Source organism: Staurois parvus, unplaced genomic scaffold (genome assembly GCF_062004578.1).
Source record: "Staurois parvus isolate SC_StPar_1 unplaced genomic scaffold, SC_StPar_1.0 ptg000684l, whole genome shotgun sequence".
Lineage (NCBI taxonomy): Eukaryota > Metazoa > Chordata > Amphibia > Anura > Ranidae > Staurois > Staurois parvus.
In genome coordinates, this window is record NW_028318480.1 from 965,928 (window position 1) to 983,876 (window position 17,949).

The 17,949-nt window shown below is 42.0% G+C and overlaps 1 protein-coding gene across 1 annotated transcript in view; it reads right to left on the reverse strand.

Moving 5' to 3' along the window:
- Positions 1 to 17,949, reverse strand: part of AMOT (angiomotin) — a 113,099-nt gene that overhangs the window by 66,448 nt on the left and 28,702 nt on the right. The window contains exons 2-3 of the mRNA XM_089652495.1: positions 16,974 to 17,049; positions 15,872 to 16,742 (exon numbers count right to left, since the gene is read on the reverse strand). Coding sequence (XP_089508621.1) covers positions 15,872 to 16,704 — 833 coding nt within the window. The 5' untranslated portion in view covers positions 16,705 to 16,742; positions 16,974 to 17,049. The remainder of the gene's footprint in view (positions 1 to 15,871; positions 16,743 to 16,973; positions 17,050 to 17,949) is intronic.

The window sequence follows — 17,949 nt, forward strand, 5'->3', positions numbered from 1 at the left end:
ACAAGTACGTGATCACTTTTCAGACTCCATCTCTCTCCAAGTATCCACCATCTTCTGTGTACACAGTGTAGGTCTGAGCAGTGTCGGCCTCAGAAAACCAGCTTGTTATGTCAGGCTGTGTCAGGACGTGTGCACATTTATTATCCACAGGAGAAGTAAATTAGAATCTTCTGACTGCTGGGACTTCGTCGCAGTGCTTTCTGTGTTGAAATTTGCTGGGACCAGTCACAGCATCCTTGCCTCCTGCCCACATGAAGAAGGTGGATCTGTGTTTATGTGTGTGTCATTAATTGGAATGTAGGTCACATCGCTCACACTTTTCACTCTTAGCTGTAATTTATCAGCCATCATGAAAGTGAAGAACTCATTTCCCTGCCTCTCAATTTAGCACTAATCCAGACACATACTTATTAAAGTGAATGTAAAGGCATGTTATACTTACCTGTTTTGTGTAATGGTACTGCAAACAGCAGTGGTTAATTTCCTCTTTCCCAACCAGCAGCCACTCCTCTTCTCTGAGTGCCCCCATACCAACTTGTGTGCTAGGGGGGCACTTGTGCGGGAGCACTCCCAAGCTAGGCTGTGTGTCCATAGACACACACCATGCAGCTCGATCCCACCCCCCTGCTCCTTCCTTACAGGCTTTGACTGAAAGCAGTTGTCAATGGCTGCTGCCTCTGTGTCCTGAAAGGGAGAGTGGGGAGAGAGGGGAGAGAGAGAGGGGGGGAGAGAGGGGGGAGAGAGAAAGGGGGGGAGAGAGGGGGGAGAGAGAGGGGGGAGAGAGAGGGTGGGAGAGAGAGGGTGGGAGAGAGAGGGGGGTAGGGGGGGACGGGAGAGGGGGACGGAGGGAGAGGGGGGAGAGAGGGGGAGGGGGGAGAGAGGGGGGAGGGGGGAGAGAGGGGGGAGGGGAGAGAGGGGAGAGAGGGGGAGAGAGGGGGAGAGAGGGGGAGAGAGGGGGAGAGAGGGGGAGAGAGGGGGAGAGAGGGGGAGAGAGGGGGAGAGAGGGGGAGAGAGGGGAGAGAGAGGGGAGGAGGGGAGAGAGAGGGGGGGAGGGGAGAGAGAGGGGGAGGGGAGAGGGGAGAGAGAGAGGGGAGAGGGGAGAGAGAGAGGGGGAGGGGAGAGGGGGAGGGGGAGGGGAGAGAGAGGGGGAGGGGAGAGAGAGGGGGAGGGGAGAGGGGAGAGAGAGGGGGAGGGGAGAGGGGAGAGAGAGGGGGGAGGGGAGAGGGAGGGGGGAGGGGAGAGGGGAGAGGGAGGGGGGAGGGGAGAGGGGAGAGGGAGGGGGGAGAGAGAGGGGAGAGGGAGGGGGGAGAGAGAGGGGAGAGGGAGGGGGGAGAGAGAGGGGAGAGGGAGGGGGGAGAGAGAGGGGAGAGGGGGGAGAGAGAGGGGGAGAGAGAGGGGGGAGAGAGAGAGGGGGGGAGAGAGGGGGGAGAGAGAGGGGAGAGAAGGGGGGAGAGAAGGGGGGAGAGAGAGAGGGGAGAGAGAGAGGGGAGAGAGGGGGGGAGAGAGAGGGGGGGAGAGAGAGGGGGGAGAGGGGGGAGAGGGGGGAGAGGGGGGAGAGAGAGAGGAGGGGGGAGAGGGGGGAGAGAGAGGGGGGAGAGAGAGAGGAGGGGAGAGAGAGGGGAGAGAGAGGGGAGAGAGAGAGGGGAGAGAGAGAGGGAGGGAGAAGAGAGGGAGGGAGAAGAGAGGGAGGGAGAAGAGAGGGAGGGAGAAGAGAGAGAGGGAGAAGAGGGGAGCAGAGGAGAGGGAGCGGAGGAGAGGGAGAGGAGGAGAGGGAGAGGAGGGGAGCGGAGGGGGGGGGGAGGGGGGGAGGCAGACAGTAGCACTGCTGCAGACTGGCACAAAACTGGATCGAAAGAGCAGTCAGATAAGTGTCTTAGAGGGAAGCCGATAATGGTTTACTTTAAAGTGATTGCAAAGGAAATTATTATTTTTTAAATAACAAACATCTCTATACTTACCTACTCTGTGCAATAGAATTGCACATAGCAGCCCCAAACCCTCTATTCTCGTGTCCCCAGTCGGCGCTTCTGGATCCTCCTCAGTCCAGTGCCCCCATGGGAAGCTGCTTCCCATGGGGGGCACTTGTGCGCACCCGAGCCCCGCTGCTGCTTCCATTGACACAGACATCGAAACTCGGCCCTGCCCCCTGCACCCTCGTCACTGGCTTTGATTGACAGCAGCAGGAGACAATGGGTTCCGATGCTCCAGCAAAGCCAGTGCCGAAACATTTTTTACCTTAATATGCAAGGCATGCATTAGGTAAAAAAAATTTTAGGCTTTATAACCACTGTAAGGCAGAGAATACATAAAAAAAAACACAAAACAATACAAAAACAAAAAAAACCTATGCCTTTAGAAGCACTTCAACCAGAACTACGGCCTCCCATTAAACAAAACAAAAAAAAAGTGCTGCAGCAATTAATAAGTACATCTGCACGTACAGTTTTCTCAGTCCCCCTGCAGAGTCCCACAAATACCTGTTGAGTCTGCCAGTGAAGTCCACCTAATGCAGCTTCTTGTGATGGAGTAGCAATGATGAGGCACTGCTCCTGAATTCAAGCCTGTAGCTTGCCAATCACAACATGGCCACAAATAATCCTGCCCATTGTTTACTGGACAGACAGTATTGCCTCTGTTGCTGGAACCCTCCCTCTGTGAGCTGCAGTGTCAGGGAAGGGGGAGTGTGTGAGACAGATGTAGGAGAATATAGCTCAGTCTAGAGAGCTAAAGGAAATTTTTCTATTTACTTTGAGGCTTGTGTATCACATAAGGACTGGATTTGGTATTTGCATAGACACATGCTGGAGCCTTTAGTTGTACTGTAAAGCGGTATTTATACTCAAAACCAAAAATGCAATATATCACAGCTTACCAATCATTAGATGTGGTGTCTGCATTACATTTCTTTTCTTGGGCTTTTTTCCCCAGGTGATCTGGTCAGTAACTCACCACCTGTATTAGAGTGTCCCACTCTGGTTGAAGGAGCACAGAGGCACTTTTGTACAGTAGCATTGTCATTCTGGGGGGATGGGAGTGTTAGATGTACTAGCAGATTTAAATACACTAACAATATGAAGTCAAACTCCAGCTCATACTTTATAATCAGTTACTGCGAACAAGTTTTTTTTTTCTTTTGGGAAAAAGCTTTTACATAAATAAAAGCCGACTATGGGCACCTTTATCAGTGGTAAATAGTTTGCCTCATCTCTGTAACTGATACATTTGCTGGAGAGTTTAGTCCTTTGGAAAAAAAAGAAAAATAGACAGACAGACTAGCTGGATCACCAGATGAAAATATTAGAAAGAAAACCTAAAGATGAAAATGAATGTAGCCATCAAATTTTAGAAATGGCAAGCTACAATATAATAAATGTTTTCAATCGGGTACAATACAGCTTTAAGATATCAGAATCTCGTTCTGATCCTGGACATATAGATCAGAGATGCCTGAACCTACCCAAAAATTATCATCAGCATCTAAAACGTTCTGCAAAAAAAGGACACAAAAAACTGTTTGGGTTATCTGCTCTTAAAAATACTCAAATGCCCATCACTGTGCATAAAAAAAAGACTGTGTCAGTTATAAAGGAGTAAATGTAAAACCGATGTTAAAGTGGTTCTGAAGGCTGAAGCTTTTTTACCTTCATGCATTCTATGCATAAAGGTAAAAAACCTTCAGTGTGCAGCTCCCCCCTTCACCCCACCTAATACATACCTGATTCAGCGATTTGCAGGAGAGCTTTGTCTCTCTCTCTCCTCATCTGCTGAGGCACTGCAGCGGGAGCCATTGGCTCCTGTTGTTGTCAATTAAAGCCAGTGAGGAAGAAGCAAGGGGCGGGGCAGAGCCATGCTTTGTGTGTGTCAGGGCCAGCTTGGGAGCTAACAAGCATAAGTGCCGCTCTGGGGGCACTCGGCGGGAGGAAGAGCCAGCAGCTTCGGCATGGGACACGAGAAGAGGATCAGGGCTGTTCTGTGCAAAACCACTACACAAAGCAGGAAAGTTTACCATGCTTGGCTATTTTTATTGAAAAAAAAAAACAAAAAAAAAAACATGACGCTTTACAACCACTTTAAAGCTGTTTCTTTATAAAATAAATTACAATTATTCTATGTATAAGACAAAGTTTCAATCCTTGAATAGCTAAAAAGCAAAACCTAGCTTCTTATGTGCCCTATCATGTGACTTGTCACATGACAGCGCAAGGGAAGACCGGTTCTACTTCCATGCACCTCATACATCAGAAGTTAGTTTATGCGGGGAAGTGCCAATAGCAAAGGTCTGTAGGGGGTAACTAGAGGCTACTAGGTTTTGATAAGATTTTTGCACAGTTGCCTTAAAACTACCAATATGCACAAGAAAATGGTCTCCAATTTTTGTTCAACAATGTTTACACCAATTAAAGAAACAGACAGAAAAATAGGTTTTAAGAATAATCCACAAGAGCCTAACAGCTTTTTCAAGGGAGTAGCCATTGCAATCCAGGAATGTAGACAAGCAGTTCATTTGTATTTGGACTTAGTTACAGAATTGTCTCATAAATGACAAACTGATTCATCACCTGGATAGATGCCAAAAGGGAACATGTGAGGACACTAGTGAAAAAAAAAAAAAAAAAAAAAGTATATTATATATATATATATATATATATATATATATATATATATATATATATATATATATATACACACATATACATACACACATATACATACACACACATATACACACACACACACACACACACACATATACACACACACACACACATACACACTTTAAATACCACAGGCTCAGATTTCTGAGCTATTCCATCAGTGATATTCCATTAAAATTGTTTTCAGCAGGGAGAGCAAAATGAATTAAACAAAACAAAAAAAAAAAAACAAGCAAAGCCTGTGTGCTATACCTGCTCTCATCATACACTGGGACCATATAGGAGTACATAGCATCTGGTCTTTACGGTCTGTTTAATTCATAAAAAGGAGAATTCCCCATAAAATCCTCCAGTAAAAATAACAAATGTTATGTTATGTATGGTCGTCTTTAGTCTATTGGGTAACTGAACAGAGACAGTGTTTGCTCATATGAACTTAAAATAAAGAAAAAAAAAAAAAAACAAAAACTCCTGATAGCTTACAGTCTGAACTGCTGATAGTAATGAATCACTACTGGATAGCACTGCATTGTGTGCAATAGCTAGTGTATTTGCCAGAACCCACTAAAGCAGGATATTACGTAAGACTGACCTCTTTTGATGGTTATAGCCTCAAAAGCATTTGGTAACACTTTTTTACTTTCATATGCTACATACAATATCTAAGGACAGTTATGTCTGTTTTCAGCCACAAAACCTTACGTCTGTAATCAGTGTAACTTATGTACAGAGCAGCAAATAAAAGCTGAACTCCATGCAGAGAGATTGTTAATAGTAATGGTTTATGGTTTAATGGTTTATAGCCCAAGAAAAATAAAATATTTTTGTAGCGAGGCTTCCCACACTGCAAGGGTTAAATTGCTTGTTTTTGCCCAAGAATAAGGCGTGATACCTCATTTCTTGCTCCAGTTAGGTCCCTCCAATGGTGCAACCAATCCCGCAAAGCTTTTCCTCCAGTGCTACAAGCCAGGGTCGCACGCCTGTACAAAGAAGGGTTAAAAGTCCTGTATTGTTCAAATGATAGTAAAGGACACCCCTGAGCCTGGCATGCCAGAGGGAGAAGAGAACAGCTCTGGAGCCAGCCAGAAAGGGGGTAAGGTACCTAATGCAGCCTTCTCATCTACCCCTAGACATAAAAAGCATTTAACCCTTGCAGTGCAGGGGGTCCCAATACAAGGATTGGTTTTCTTGCAGCCTGGGGTTGGGCTCTAAAGTGGTAATTTTATTAATTTCATTTCAACTGCACCACAGCACACTGCAATAGGTTGTAGTGCCTCACAACATGCTGGGCTGCATAAACATTCAACCTGTCTAGTGCGTTGGTGTGAACCAGAACAAATTACCTTGAGTTGGGACTGCACTGAGGAGTCCTTAGGCCTCCTAGATTGTAAGCTCAAAAGAGCAGGGCCCTTGATCCCCTCATGTTTTGCATTGTATTGGTATTTGTTCTGTCACATGTTCTGTCCCCCTTTGTAATGTACAGTGCTGAGCGAACTATTGGCGCTTTATAAATACTGTATAATAATAATAATATGGTGTCCTTCCTGAAAACGAACATACGAGCTTGAGTGCATTTCTGGCAGATTGGTGGGTATTTTCTATACTCGCAAGTCTTTAACGTGGGACTACACTGCATCTGAGCACCATAAAATGAAAACGCGATGTCATTTCATTTTTAATAGTCAAAGCAAATTCATTCGTCCATCCTTCCATGTCTCCATGCTTTATTTTGTGGAGAAATCACTTTGAAAAACACCCCCTAGCACTTCTGGCCATGGCCATCTTGAGTAAGGGTAGACGATTTATGTAGCATTTACTTCCTTGAGTCCGTCTGCTCTTAGCTCAGGCATGCAGACAAGAAGGTATGCTTAGCTACGAAAACCTCTCCTCAAGACTTCTGGGATGTATGACATAATTTCCCTAAGCCTGGAAACTAGGAAGTAACTGAAGAAATGAAAAAAAAAGAAGTTTAAAATACATAATTAGAATATACTTTGCTAACTATTTACCAATGCTAGCAGCTTAAAAATAATAAAAAAAAAAAAAAATAATCGATGTTGACAGAGTGAAGTTCCAAGGCAAAAAAAAAAAACATGGGGAAATGTATTGCAGAGATGCACTGTATATGGTTTTTTGTTTGTTTTTTTTGCCCTGTGGAAGTTCATATACCAAACGTTATACCCTCTGCTGTGCATGTAACATGCTGCCAGAAAAAAAAAGAAAAAAAAACAAACCCTGTGTCATAATAGGCACGGCTCTATAATACTCAGCAGGAAAAGTGCAAATGAATATGAAAAAGTGCAAATGAATATGAAAAACAAACCCTTCTCCCTTTCCTGTACATACAATTCATCTGACCTGGGTGACACTAAGCACCACAGACACACTTATCTAGAGTGACAGGCTAGTTAGCGAGGAGTTTGTTATTTAAAAAAATAACTTTTCTAGGTTCTGTGTTCGGTGACATGAAATATGCACCATATTCCCCTGAGACACCCACAAGGTGAGCAGGGCACATTCCAGAAATAAAGTTCTTTGTTAGAGGAAAGGGAAAAAACACAATGTTGGCTTCCTCCTAGATTGTAAACTGTATTGGCCACATATGTTATTACAAAATACGACAGGCCTGTAGACTAACAATAGACAATTCAGTGAGCAATTCATTGAATACTTGTTTTGCTTGTCAGTTACACCTTAAAATAAATAAAAATAAAGTGACCCTGTTGAAAATTTAAAAACCTGTAAAGAAGAGATAGATTATGTACTATCCCGACGCCCGCACGACCAACCTTTGTCCTCTTCCATAGCCAAGGTGCCCAGAGAGTCCCGGTACCCCACCAGGCACTGTGGTTTCTTCCACCAAGCCCTATATCACTGCAGAACTCAAATGGGACGAAGGATTTTCAAGGTACCTGAACTCCTGAGGACAGTGAAGACTGGCGGAGTAAGAAGAGTAACAAGCAAGTAAAAATACGACTTCTTTACAGTAGGAACTTTTAACAGGGTTTTCAGTTTTTGTGACAGATTCACGTTAATGCTCCGTCCCTGTCCTACCTACACTCACCTTCCCCTCTCCTTAATTTGTTCACTGCCAAGAGAAAAGAGAAGTTTACTACAAGTAGAAGTCAGCTATACATGTTACAGACTGATTGCAAAATTCTTCCTAATCTTCACTAGCTCTAAACAGATTCTTCCCTGCTCTCCCTATGTTACAATAATAGATTATATTAAACCCACCAACAACACACCACATAGCATAAAATAAAGTTCTGCACTCTAAAATTAATAGTATAAAGAGAACAATTGATATCCCCCACCTACACCATCAAGGATTGTTTGGAATCATGGCATCAAGCTTTATCACAAACTTTGTTGCACTACAGAACATTCTTATTATTATTTATTGTTTGTACAGATTGACATTTGTTTGTACAAGCATATTTATGGTGTGGATGGATACATCAAAGTGATTTGCACTAATTGGAGTTGTAATTTTTTTTTGCTTTAACTGATCAATAATGTTAATGGGGGATATTAACTATAATCTCTATGTATTTACTTAGAGCAAAGGATACATTCACCTTTCATAATATGATACACCCATATTCAGGGTGTAACACGTAACAAAAGGACCGCTCCTCCCCCCCCCTTGATGCCCCATTGTGACAGCTAACTGCGCTCTTCTGCCCCCCATTAGCGGTCATAATTTATTAAAAAAAGATGGCCGTGCAGGGATCTGGCCATTGGGCTGCATCACTCATTCATATTATTCTGTGAATGGGTAAACTAAAAGTTTTAACAACTTTTGCAGCTGCTGGCTTGCAGTTCTGAATGAACTGCCATGGCACCGTTTAGCTCTGTGGTAGTTCATTGTCTGATTGCAAGGTATGAAGGCAGGGCAGCACAGTGACTAAATGGTTAGCATTTCTGCCTGGAAGTACTAGGGTCGTTGGTTTGAATTCCAACCACGGCACCACCTGCCTGGAGTTTGCATGTTCTCCCTGTGCCTGCATGGGCTTCCTCCGGGTACTCCGGTTTCCTTCTACACTCCAAAGACATGTTGGTAGGAGACATGGCTCCTGTCTAAATTGGCCCTAGTATGTGTATGTATGAATGTAAGTTATGGACCTTAGAGATTGTACGCCCCTTGAGGGTTAGGGACTGATGTGAATGCACAATATATATGTAAAGAGCTGCGTAAATCAATGGCGCTATACAAGTACCTGTATTAAATTAATAAAATAATAAATAAATGGGCACATAGATACATTGACAGGTCTGCAGGAGTCCTACATGGCACCAGTGATCTGCTGATAACGGGTGCAATGCTTTCCAACTCCAAAAACAAAAAAAAATAGTAAATGCAAAAAATAAATAAAATGTGCATTTAATTTTTTTTTGTTTAAAAGGTGAACTTATCCTTTAATCTGACCATATCCCTTGCTTACTGTATTGAGTGAAAGCTATATGTTTGATGCAATATGGTCAGATGACCGTGTCTGGGTCAGGGGACTGGGTGCAATCTTAGAATTATTTGAAACCACAGAAGTTTTCATCACACATAAATGTTTAGTTTCTTACTAAATCAATGGGATAATAAGATCTTCTCAGCATAGTTAGGCCTCTTGCACACTGCAGCTTAAAAAAGCTCAGTACAGTGTTTTTGTTTTTACTGATCTAAAATGCAGCCCATAGTGTACAATGTGCCTGCATATTCTTGAGAAGGAAAAAAAAAAATCTGCATTCCCTAGTCAGTTTTTTGCACCGGTATGCACAAATACACCTAAATGCGCACAAATAGACGCAAATGAGCATAAATAATTGATTTTGCCTAGATATGCATTGTACGCATGAAAAATGCACGCATAAATACGTGGAACACAAATGCCTGAAATTACGTCCAGAAATGCTGATGCTCAAGCATCAGTACAGTGTACAAAAGGCCTCAAAGCAGTACGCAAACATTATATTGCAGCATATCAATTCTTAGATGTGGAGGTTGTATTAGTTTCCTTTTTTAGGCTTTTTTCCATTTTCATCTGATTCAGCCAGCAACTCTGCTGTTTTTCAGAAGCTCAAGCTCTCCAGCAGAATGTATCAGTTTACAGGGATGAGACCATTTAACGCTTACAGGGGGTGAATAAAATGATCAGCTTTTATTTATGTAAAACCTTCATCCCAAAAAGGAAAAAAAAAAAAAAAAAAAAAAAACTGTTGTAATTGATTATAAAGTGTGAGCTGAAGTTTAATACATTTAACACTCACAATCCCCCCACCAGACTGACAATGCTGCTGTCTACTGTGTCCTGTACTCATTCCTCCAAAACTGGCGTCCCATTCATTAGGTGAAAACAGAAGGAAAAAAAAAAAAAAAAAAGGACTGATGCAGCAATCACATTTAATGATTGTTAAAGCAGAGCTCCAGGCTCTGGTGAAAAAATAAGTCAGCAGCTAAAAAAAAAAAAAACACCACAAAAAGGTAGCTGCTGACTTTAAAATAATAAAAAAAAACCAGCCACTTACCTATCCTAAGATCCAGCAATGTCATCACCAGAGCCGGGTTTACCATACCAGCTGTCCTGTGTCCCCAGCATCATAGGTGTGGGCAGCCTGTGGCTTCAGACCTGGGTGCCCACTACACATGCGCAAGCATGAGGTGGGGGGGGGGGGGGGGGGGGGAGGAGAACTTCCACTTGCGATCTCCTAGGTGCTTGCAACGGAGGTGGGAGCGGGTACCTGCACCCCACCCACAGTCTTCTGGGACATGTGACAGCTCCTAGAGGACTGCGGAACCATTCACAATGCGCAGCACCACTCAATCCTTAACAGGGAGCGTTGAACGAGGCCTTAAAGTAAAACTTCCCCTTTTGGAAGAAGCTCTGCTTTAAGCAGTAATATAACACATTATTGGTTTTAATAGCAGCTTTCAATTTAACAAATGATCCTGTAAAACGTATGATCTAATAAACAGGAAAAACATTCAGTTCATGTGTGAAAAAAAAAAAACGAAGAAAATACAGAAAGTTCATTTGTATCTGAAAATACTGCACTATGTATAGACAGATTCACTGCTTTGCAAATAATCCACAAAATTAGGGAAATCTAAGTGCAAGAAGACTTTTCCCATCATTAGTGACTACAAGTATTCTTGCACTTTAAGAACAGCAGACGTGTTAATTGAGAAATCTTGCGAATTAACAAATTCACACTTGGCTTAGTAGTTTATTATCAAAATACGCAGCACAAATAAAATAAAATACGCACACAGTACTGAATGACACATTTCTCTAACTAATGTGTCTAAAAATATTGCAGAATTTCGTTGCACTCCTAGGGTCATTCAATTTAAAAAAAAAAAAAAAAAAAGCATAACTGGTCTGGTCAGGCAATTAGCACTGTTTATAAAGAGCCATGCTGCACAGCGACACCAAACATCCAGCTAGAAATCCGCTCTCATCTACCCAGTCTATGGATTTCTGCTTGGCATCCATGGTTACTGCATACACTTGCCCTGTGTTCTGATTAAAAGGAATCAATCTCCCGCCCTCCACTATAGAATCACACATTTAAACAGATGGCGCCAAACCCGCCAACGTTCCACTGCAGAATGCTGAACAATGGCAGCAAGAAAGTAAAAGCAAATTCTGCTCTAATGCACTGATCTCCCTTCACTTGTGACAATGGTTATTAAAGTGCAGAAGAATGAGAAAATCAAATTCCACAATAGATTTTGAAACCAGCAAGAGTATGAGAAGTATGTACATCGCAGTTCACAAAAATTCCCAATAAAGTCCCTCAAGAAACGTACTAAAAAAAATGCAGCTGATCTAATGGGGAAACCCAGATTATCTCACTCTATGATTCAAAAACACACCTCTTTTTAAGCTTCATTGACAAAACAGCTCATTCACAATGTAAGCCCAAATTCACACATGAGCTCCACAATCTCTCATTTCTCATCAAGGCAGCTATTAAGACTGGTTCACACCAGATTGCAGACTACTGTGGGGGGGTTTTTTCTGAATCAAAAACGCAAGGACAGATGGTTATATATGTGTTCCAATGGCATAGTTCACACCAGTGCAGGGCATTTCAGTGCAGTCAAAAACATAGAACATGCTGCATTTTTTTTGCATTGAACTGTACTGGAACACGGCAAACTGCATTAAAAAAAGCACCAGAATGCATTACAGCAACAAAAAAACCCGGGAAAAAACCCCAAAAAACCCCAAAACACTGCATACAGAAATGCATCCACAGTGAACTGGCCCTAGTGATTAACTGTGGTCGGTGATAGAACCATAATCCTTAGTTCTATTCCTACTAGAGAAACAAACAATTTTTGCAAACTTTGTGTTTTCTCCCCATTGATTTCCTCAGTTTCCACAAAAATGTACTAATTTCTTAGATGACGGGTGTCAAACTGGTGGCCCTCCAGCTGTTGCCAAACTGCAAGTCCCATGAGGCATAGCAAGACTGACAGTTACAAGTATGACTCCCAAATGCAGGGGCATGACTTTTAGTTTCGCAACAGCTGGAGGGCCACCAGTTTGACACCAGTCTTAGATGGTATACAGCAGGGGTACCAAACTACAATCCGAAGGCCAACTCCAGGCTACTGCAAGCTTTTATACAGGGGGTTTGGGGTTGAGGGGCAGACTATGATAGGCACCCCGATTGGGAAGGGGAGGGGGAATCTGATGGGGACCCTGATGTAAGGGGCAGGATTCTGTTCGGATCAAGACCCTGATGGGGACCATGATGTAAGGGAGGGGCTCTAATGTAAGTGGTCACTTTGATGGGGACCCTGATTAAGTCCGGCTTCAGATTTAAGGGGTTCTGATGGGAAGTTGACTTTGAATTTCTTTACTTTGTTTACTGAAGTTCTTTCTCTGTTTTGATTTACATCATGTTGATTAGAAAAAACTCCAAGTAAAACGTAACGAATATTTGAAAATCATACAATGTGGCCCTTGTACTGAAAAGTTTGAAGTCTAGTCAACACCCTAGATTACCTTATGGTGTGTGTGTGCGCAATGCTTGTACATATAGTAAATGGTGATCTCCTGTAAGTGTGCAGATTATTGTAAATAATAATGTATAATGCTGTTATATTTGTAAGAAAAAAAATGTATATATATATATATATATATATATATATATATATATATATATATATAAATATATTTTTATTTTCCTTACAAATGTAACAGCATTATACATTATTATTTACAATAATCTGCACACTTACAGGAGATCACCATTTACTATATGTACAAGCATTGCGCACACACATCTATATATTGAGTGTGGCTATTCATTGTAATGGCCAGCTCAGGTCCCTATGCAAACAGTGTAATATACAAAAGGGATCCTGATGCCCAGCCTTTACATTCTGTTGCACTGTAAGTACAGAATTCATGATCAGTAAATATTTCTTTTACCGTTGCCAAATACGTGTGAAGAAAGCCATAAATGAGAAATTTTCCATCATACAGTTGCCAAGTGATACCTATTCAAAATTATAAACCATTTCAGGCTAAGGAAAATGACTGCAGCACCGTACCATGGGAAAGTCCAAAGGGTGAGACATATAGTAGGATACAGCATTCTGTCATCAATCCCCAGACAGACACTCTCTCCTCTTCAGAATTTATGGCCACATACTAAATACTTAAAATGTGTCTTATAAGATCTTCTCCTGACTGCTTTGTGGTGTAAACATTCTACTCCTCAAAACCTGTCAAACGCCTTCACCTCATAAACGGTGTCAGCCCAAGTAAAATATTTCCATCATTGTTGAAGACAAACCCCATCACAACATGTGCGTGCCTCATTGGTCTGGTTAGCAAGACTTGCCACACGTTATAAACAGTAATTAACACTATTGTGGAATACGGAACACACTACCCTCCCAGGAATGAGAAGCATCTCTTATTGCATGCACAAGTTAAACAGGTGAGTAAGCAAAAGAAGAATAGGGACTTTTCAACACAAATTCCCCGGAGAACATCAAATAAAAAATAATCTGAGCAGTGCACACTCACGCACACAAGCAGGAACGTACAATGTACTCATTAAGTCTTCAGTCACACCGAATTCACACAATTTCAAAGTCGGATGCCAGTCCTACTTCAGATGCAACTTGGAAGACATCTGTACGACTTCATGCACAGAGGACTATGCAAGTCACACCTGAACTTGCAAGAATTAGTGCATGAAGTAATTTAAAAAAAAGAGTGCGACTCTGATAGAGTCAGAATCGCACCGATATGAACACTTCCATTGCAGACAATAGGGTGCGACTTATCACGTGATTAGAAACTATCAAATCACATGACAAGTCGCAATGATGTGATTGTGGACTGAGAACAGGCTCACTCATTTAACTTAAAACCAACTTAAAGTAAATAAGCACAATAAAATATACACAGAAACCAAATCACCACCAGCCTCTTCACTATCGGCCAAGAACGCCAAGACCAATAGGCCAAAAAGAACTTTCCAAAGCTAACACTATCTGCTGAGGGACTAACCTATGGAAGCTGAGCCTAGAAGAGGCAGTCAGAGGATTAGTCGCCACTATAGCCTGTGATCTCCCTACTGCTGATCTTTACGGACTAACCATGCCCTGTTCGGCACTGTCTCTTTAGGGAGGTGGCCACCTCAGTAGTCGCAGGGCTTGTGCCAGAGCCCCCAGCAACGAGAACAGCAAGCAGCACATCGTGACATAACCAAATCTCACCCTATATCTCCTGACGCTAACAGTCAAAGGCTATAGTACCTTACATCCCACTTGCAAATATACAGCTATCAGGCTGTAGGCACATGAGTTCCTAGGCTCCCTCACAAAACAGTACACTGCCAATTTTCTGGAGAAATTTTAGACAAATAGGTCGATTTTTCAAGGTACTACTTGGCTAAAATTAAGATTTCTAAATAGCAAATCAATTCACTTTTTAAAGCAGAACTCCACCCAAAAGGAGAAGTTCCACTTGCATCCTCCCTTCCTCCACTGCCACATTTGGAACTTTTGGGGGAGGGCTCCTGTGAAAACCAGGTACCTGCTCCCACTTCCAGCTGAGTTCACCGCAGCGATCTCTGGTCACTCATTTTTCCCCCTGCAGCCTTCTGGGACACATCACAGGTCCCAGAAGACTGCGAGACCAATCATAAAGCACAGTGACACTTGCGCACACCCAGTATGAAACCGGCTGTGAAGCCAGAAGGCTTCACTGCCAGTTTCCCTTAATTTTAGTTTCCCTTAATTAGGATGCCACAACCAGAACTTTACATTTATTTCCATTTTAAGTATAATCCCTCCAGCCTACCACACTAACAGTGCTACCAGTAGCAAGAAATAATGATGTAGGGGGTAAAACCATTTCATTAATAGAGTACTTTATTTTTTGCCTTGCTTATAGGTACAGTACCGACGTTAGAACTTCTGCGTCAGTTCAGACTACTAACCTAAGAGGGCAGGCCTTCCTATGCTCATCCATACCTATGTCCTGGAAGATATGTGTCCACGTGTTCTGTATCAACATGTTCAATCTGTAAAATGTACTCAGCCACCACACTGCGTTTTAATCTCTCGGTTTTTTAAAATGTAATGTTTTAACATTTGTAACAATAAGGCTCCATGCACACTGGACGTTTTAATTACGCTGGTAATATTAGCTGTGTAAAGTCACGTTAAAAATGTGAGGTTTTCAGTGGTTTTTAGCATTTTTGCATTAGCGTTTAGCAGCTTTTACTTTTTTCTCCGTTTGCACTTTTTTAGCATTTTTTTGTGGGTTTTTTGCTAAAAAAAAAAGTCCAAAAACGCTGGTTTGCCTTGATTTACCACGTTACAGCATTTTTACAGCTAAAAAACTACTCTAGAAGTTCTGGGGTTTTTTTCCAGGCTTTGAAAAAAGCGTCAAAAGACAAAAACAGCCGCTGTAAAAACTTCCATGTGCATGAGGACTTAAGCTGTTTTTTTTATGTTGAAGTTGCCTTAAAGTCCCATACACGTTTTTGGGGGATTATCTACTGACATACTACCACAGAATGTTAACAATTAAGTGACTCCTGAGGTGATTATACAATACTATATCCTGTGTTTGGAGCACAAAGCCTGGTGGAGTTGCAGGGACTTATCAAGTGCAATACATAAATGGAACAGTAGACTGTTATGTAGTTGTGTTTGCCAAAAAAAACATTAAATTGCCTACCTGGATGATCCATACTCTGGTGGAGGCTGGTAACGAACCATTGGTCCATCTGAGCGGTTCTGTGGATTGGCTCTGGGGTCCCCACAATGGTAACCCATTTCCTTGGCTTTCCCATGTGAAGGGAGAGTGGAGATGTTCTTGAATGGATAGTCAGGTGGAGGACCCCTATACTCAATTACTTTTTGTCCCCCATTTTGAGAATGGTTTTTGTACAGTTCATTGGACACAGAATTTTTGTAGAAATCCCCTGGTTGTGGGGAAAGAGGGGCACTGGTAACAGGAGCATGGGCCTTCACTCCACTTGTAGCTAGTGACAGCTGCATAAGTCTCTCACTCAGTGACCGTACATGGCCCTGCTTTAAGTCCTTTAAACCATCGTCTTGGTGAACTTTTCCTGTGTTAACCCTCTGAACAGTAGGACGACCCTCAGTCCTCATTTTCTGATTGGTCACCCCAGTTACATAGAACGCTGCTCCAACACTAGCATGAGGTTGTCCTCGGAAATATTGAGACTGAACTTTGGCCTCTTCATAAGTAGGGAGGTCTTCGCTGTTCTGAACTCTTAGTGGTAGCTGTTTCTCCATCATATTCTCCACCTGGATCTCCTGCCCTTGTGGCTCCTGCCGGGCAGCATGTGGAACAAACTGGGACTCCTGAGAAGTCAGTCCTTCGCTCTGAGGCCCAAGTCCACCAGTGTAGGGAGGAATGTTCCCTGTGGCTTGTTGATGCAATGCCAGCAAGTTACGGTTATCATTAGGATTCCCGTAACGTAGCTGCTCCTGCAGCAGTCTCTGCAACACTGTGGTGGCTGCTTGCTCTTCTGAAGTCCTCATCTCCAAAGTCGGCACCTTAAAATATGGATCCAAATGACCTAAAAAAAAAAAAAAAAAAAAAGCAAATATACAAAGCTGTGATTTTTTTTTTTTAAACAAATTATAAATATGCAGATTTATAAAAATTGGAGCATCTCTAATCGCGCACACACTGCAATTATATTGTGTGGTATCCCTTTCTATTGTAAAGGACTGTACAATCAGTTGACACTATAAAAAATCCTGAATATTAATTATGAATAGTGAAATGAACAAGAAAGTGATTTTACCTATTCAGCCCATCAAGGTCGTGAAATGTTTCTGTTCATCAGGGTGCCGGTGGCCGAACACGGTAAACTTTTCAGGCTATGAAAATATACAGGAAAAAAAAAGTTAAATAAAATTTGGCACAGATATTTTCCCAAAAAAACTAAAAACACACAGAGACACCTGGAAGAGCAGATGGTTTGCTACTCCAGTGACACCAGTTTGAGGTTATCAATTTAAGCCATTTAAGATAAATGTAATTTAGGATTTTACACCTAACAGCAAAAACACCTGTGTGCAAAGATTCTGCTGGAAGCAGCACTAATTCATATGTCACATTCTACTTTCTTGTCAGGGATTGCCTCAAAACCAATAAATGACTTGGAATGTATGCTTTCATCAAACTTTTCTCACAGAGGTGTTTTCCTTCCTAACAGGATCCCTTTAGTTTTTCTAAGCAGACAGTTTAGCCACCTTTTTTGAACACAGAATTTTTTCGTTTTAGACTTGTGCCACTTTCATCTGATGTAGATTTTTAATCTTTTGATCTAGCCTAGCAAACATAGATATAGACCTGCTATAGATGTTTTAATTTAGGGAAAAATTTCCATTAATGTATTTTCATTTATAAACCTAGATACCCTACAAATATTTACAAATAAGAAACAAATTCCAGTTATTTTCTAAAAGCAACTTTCTTTGTTATCGGTGAAAACCCAAAATATGCCTCAGCAAGCTTCATTATACTGCACTTCACGAGTAGGAAGTATAAACAGGCTTAATTAATAAGGCGACATACAACACAATGATGGTTCACACAAGGGAAGATTGATGATTAGGTGCTATGAAGAACTTTCCCTTTTGTCCAACAGAGAACCTAGTGAACATTTATTCCTTTTAAGTCACTAGGAAAACAAGAGAAGAGTGTGTTAAAAGGGACCTACTCATAGAGATCATTTCTCATATTAAAGCAGTATTAAATCCCAAATCAAAAATGTA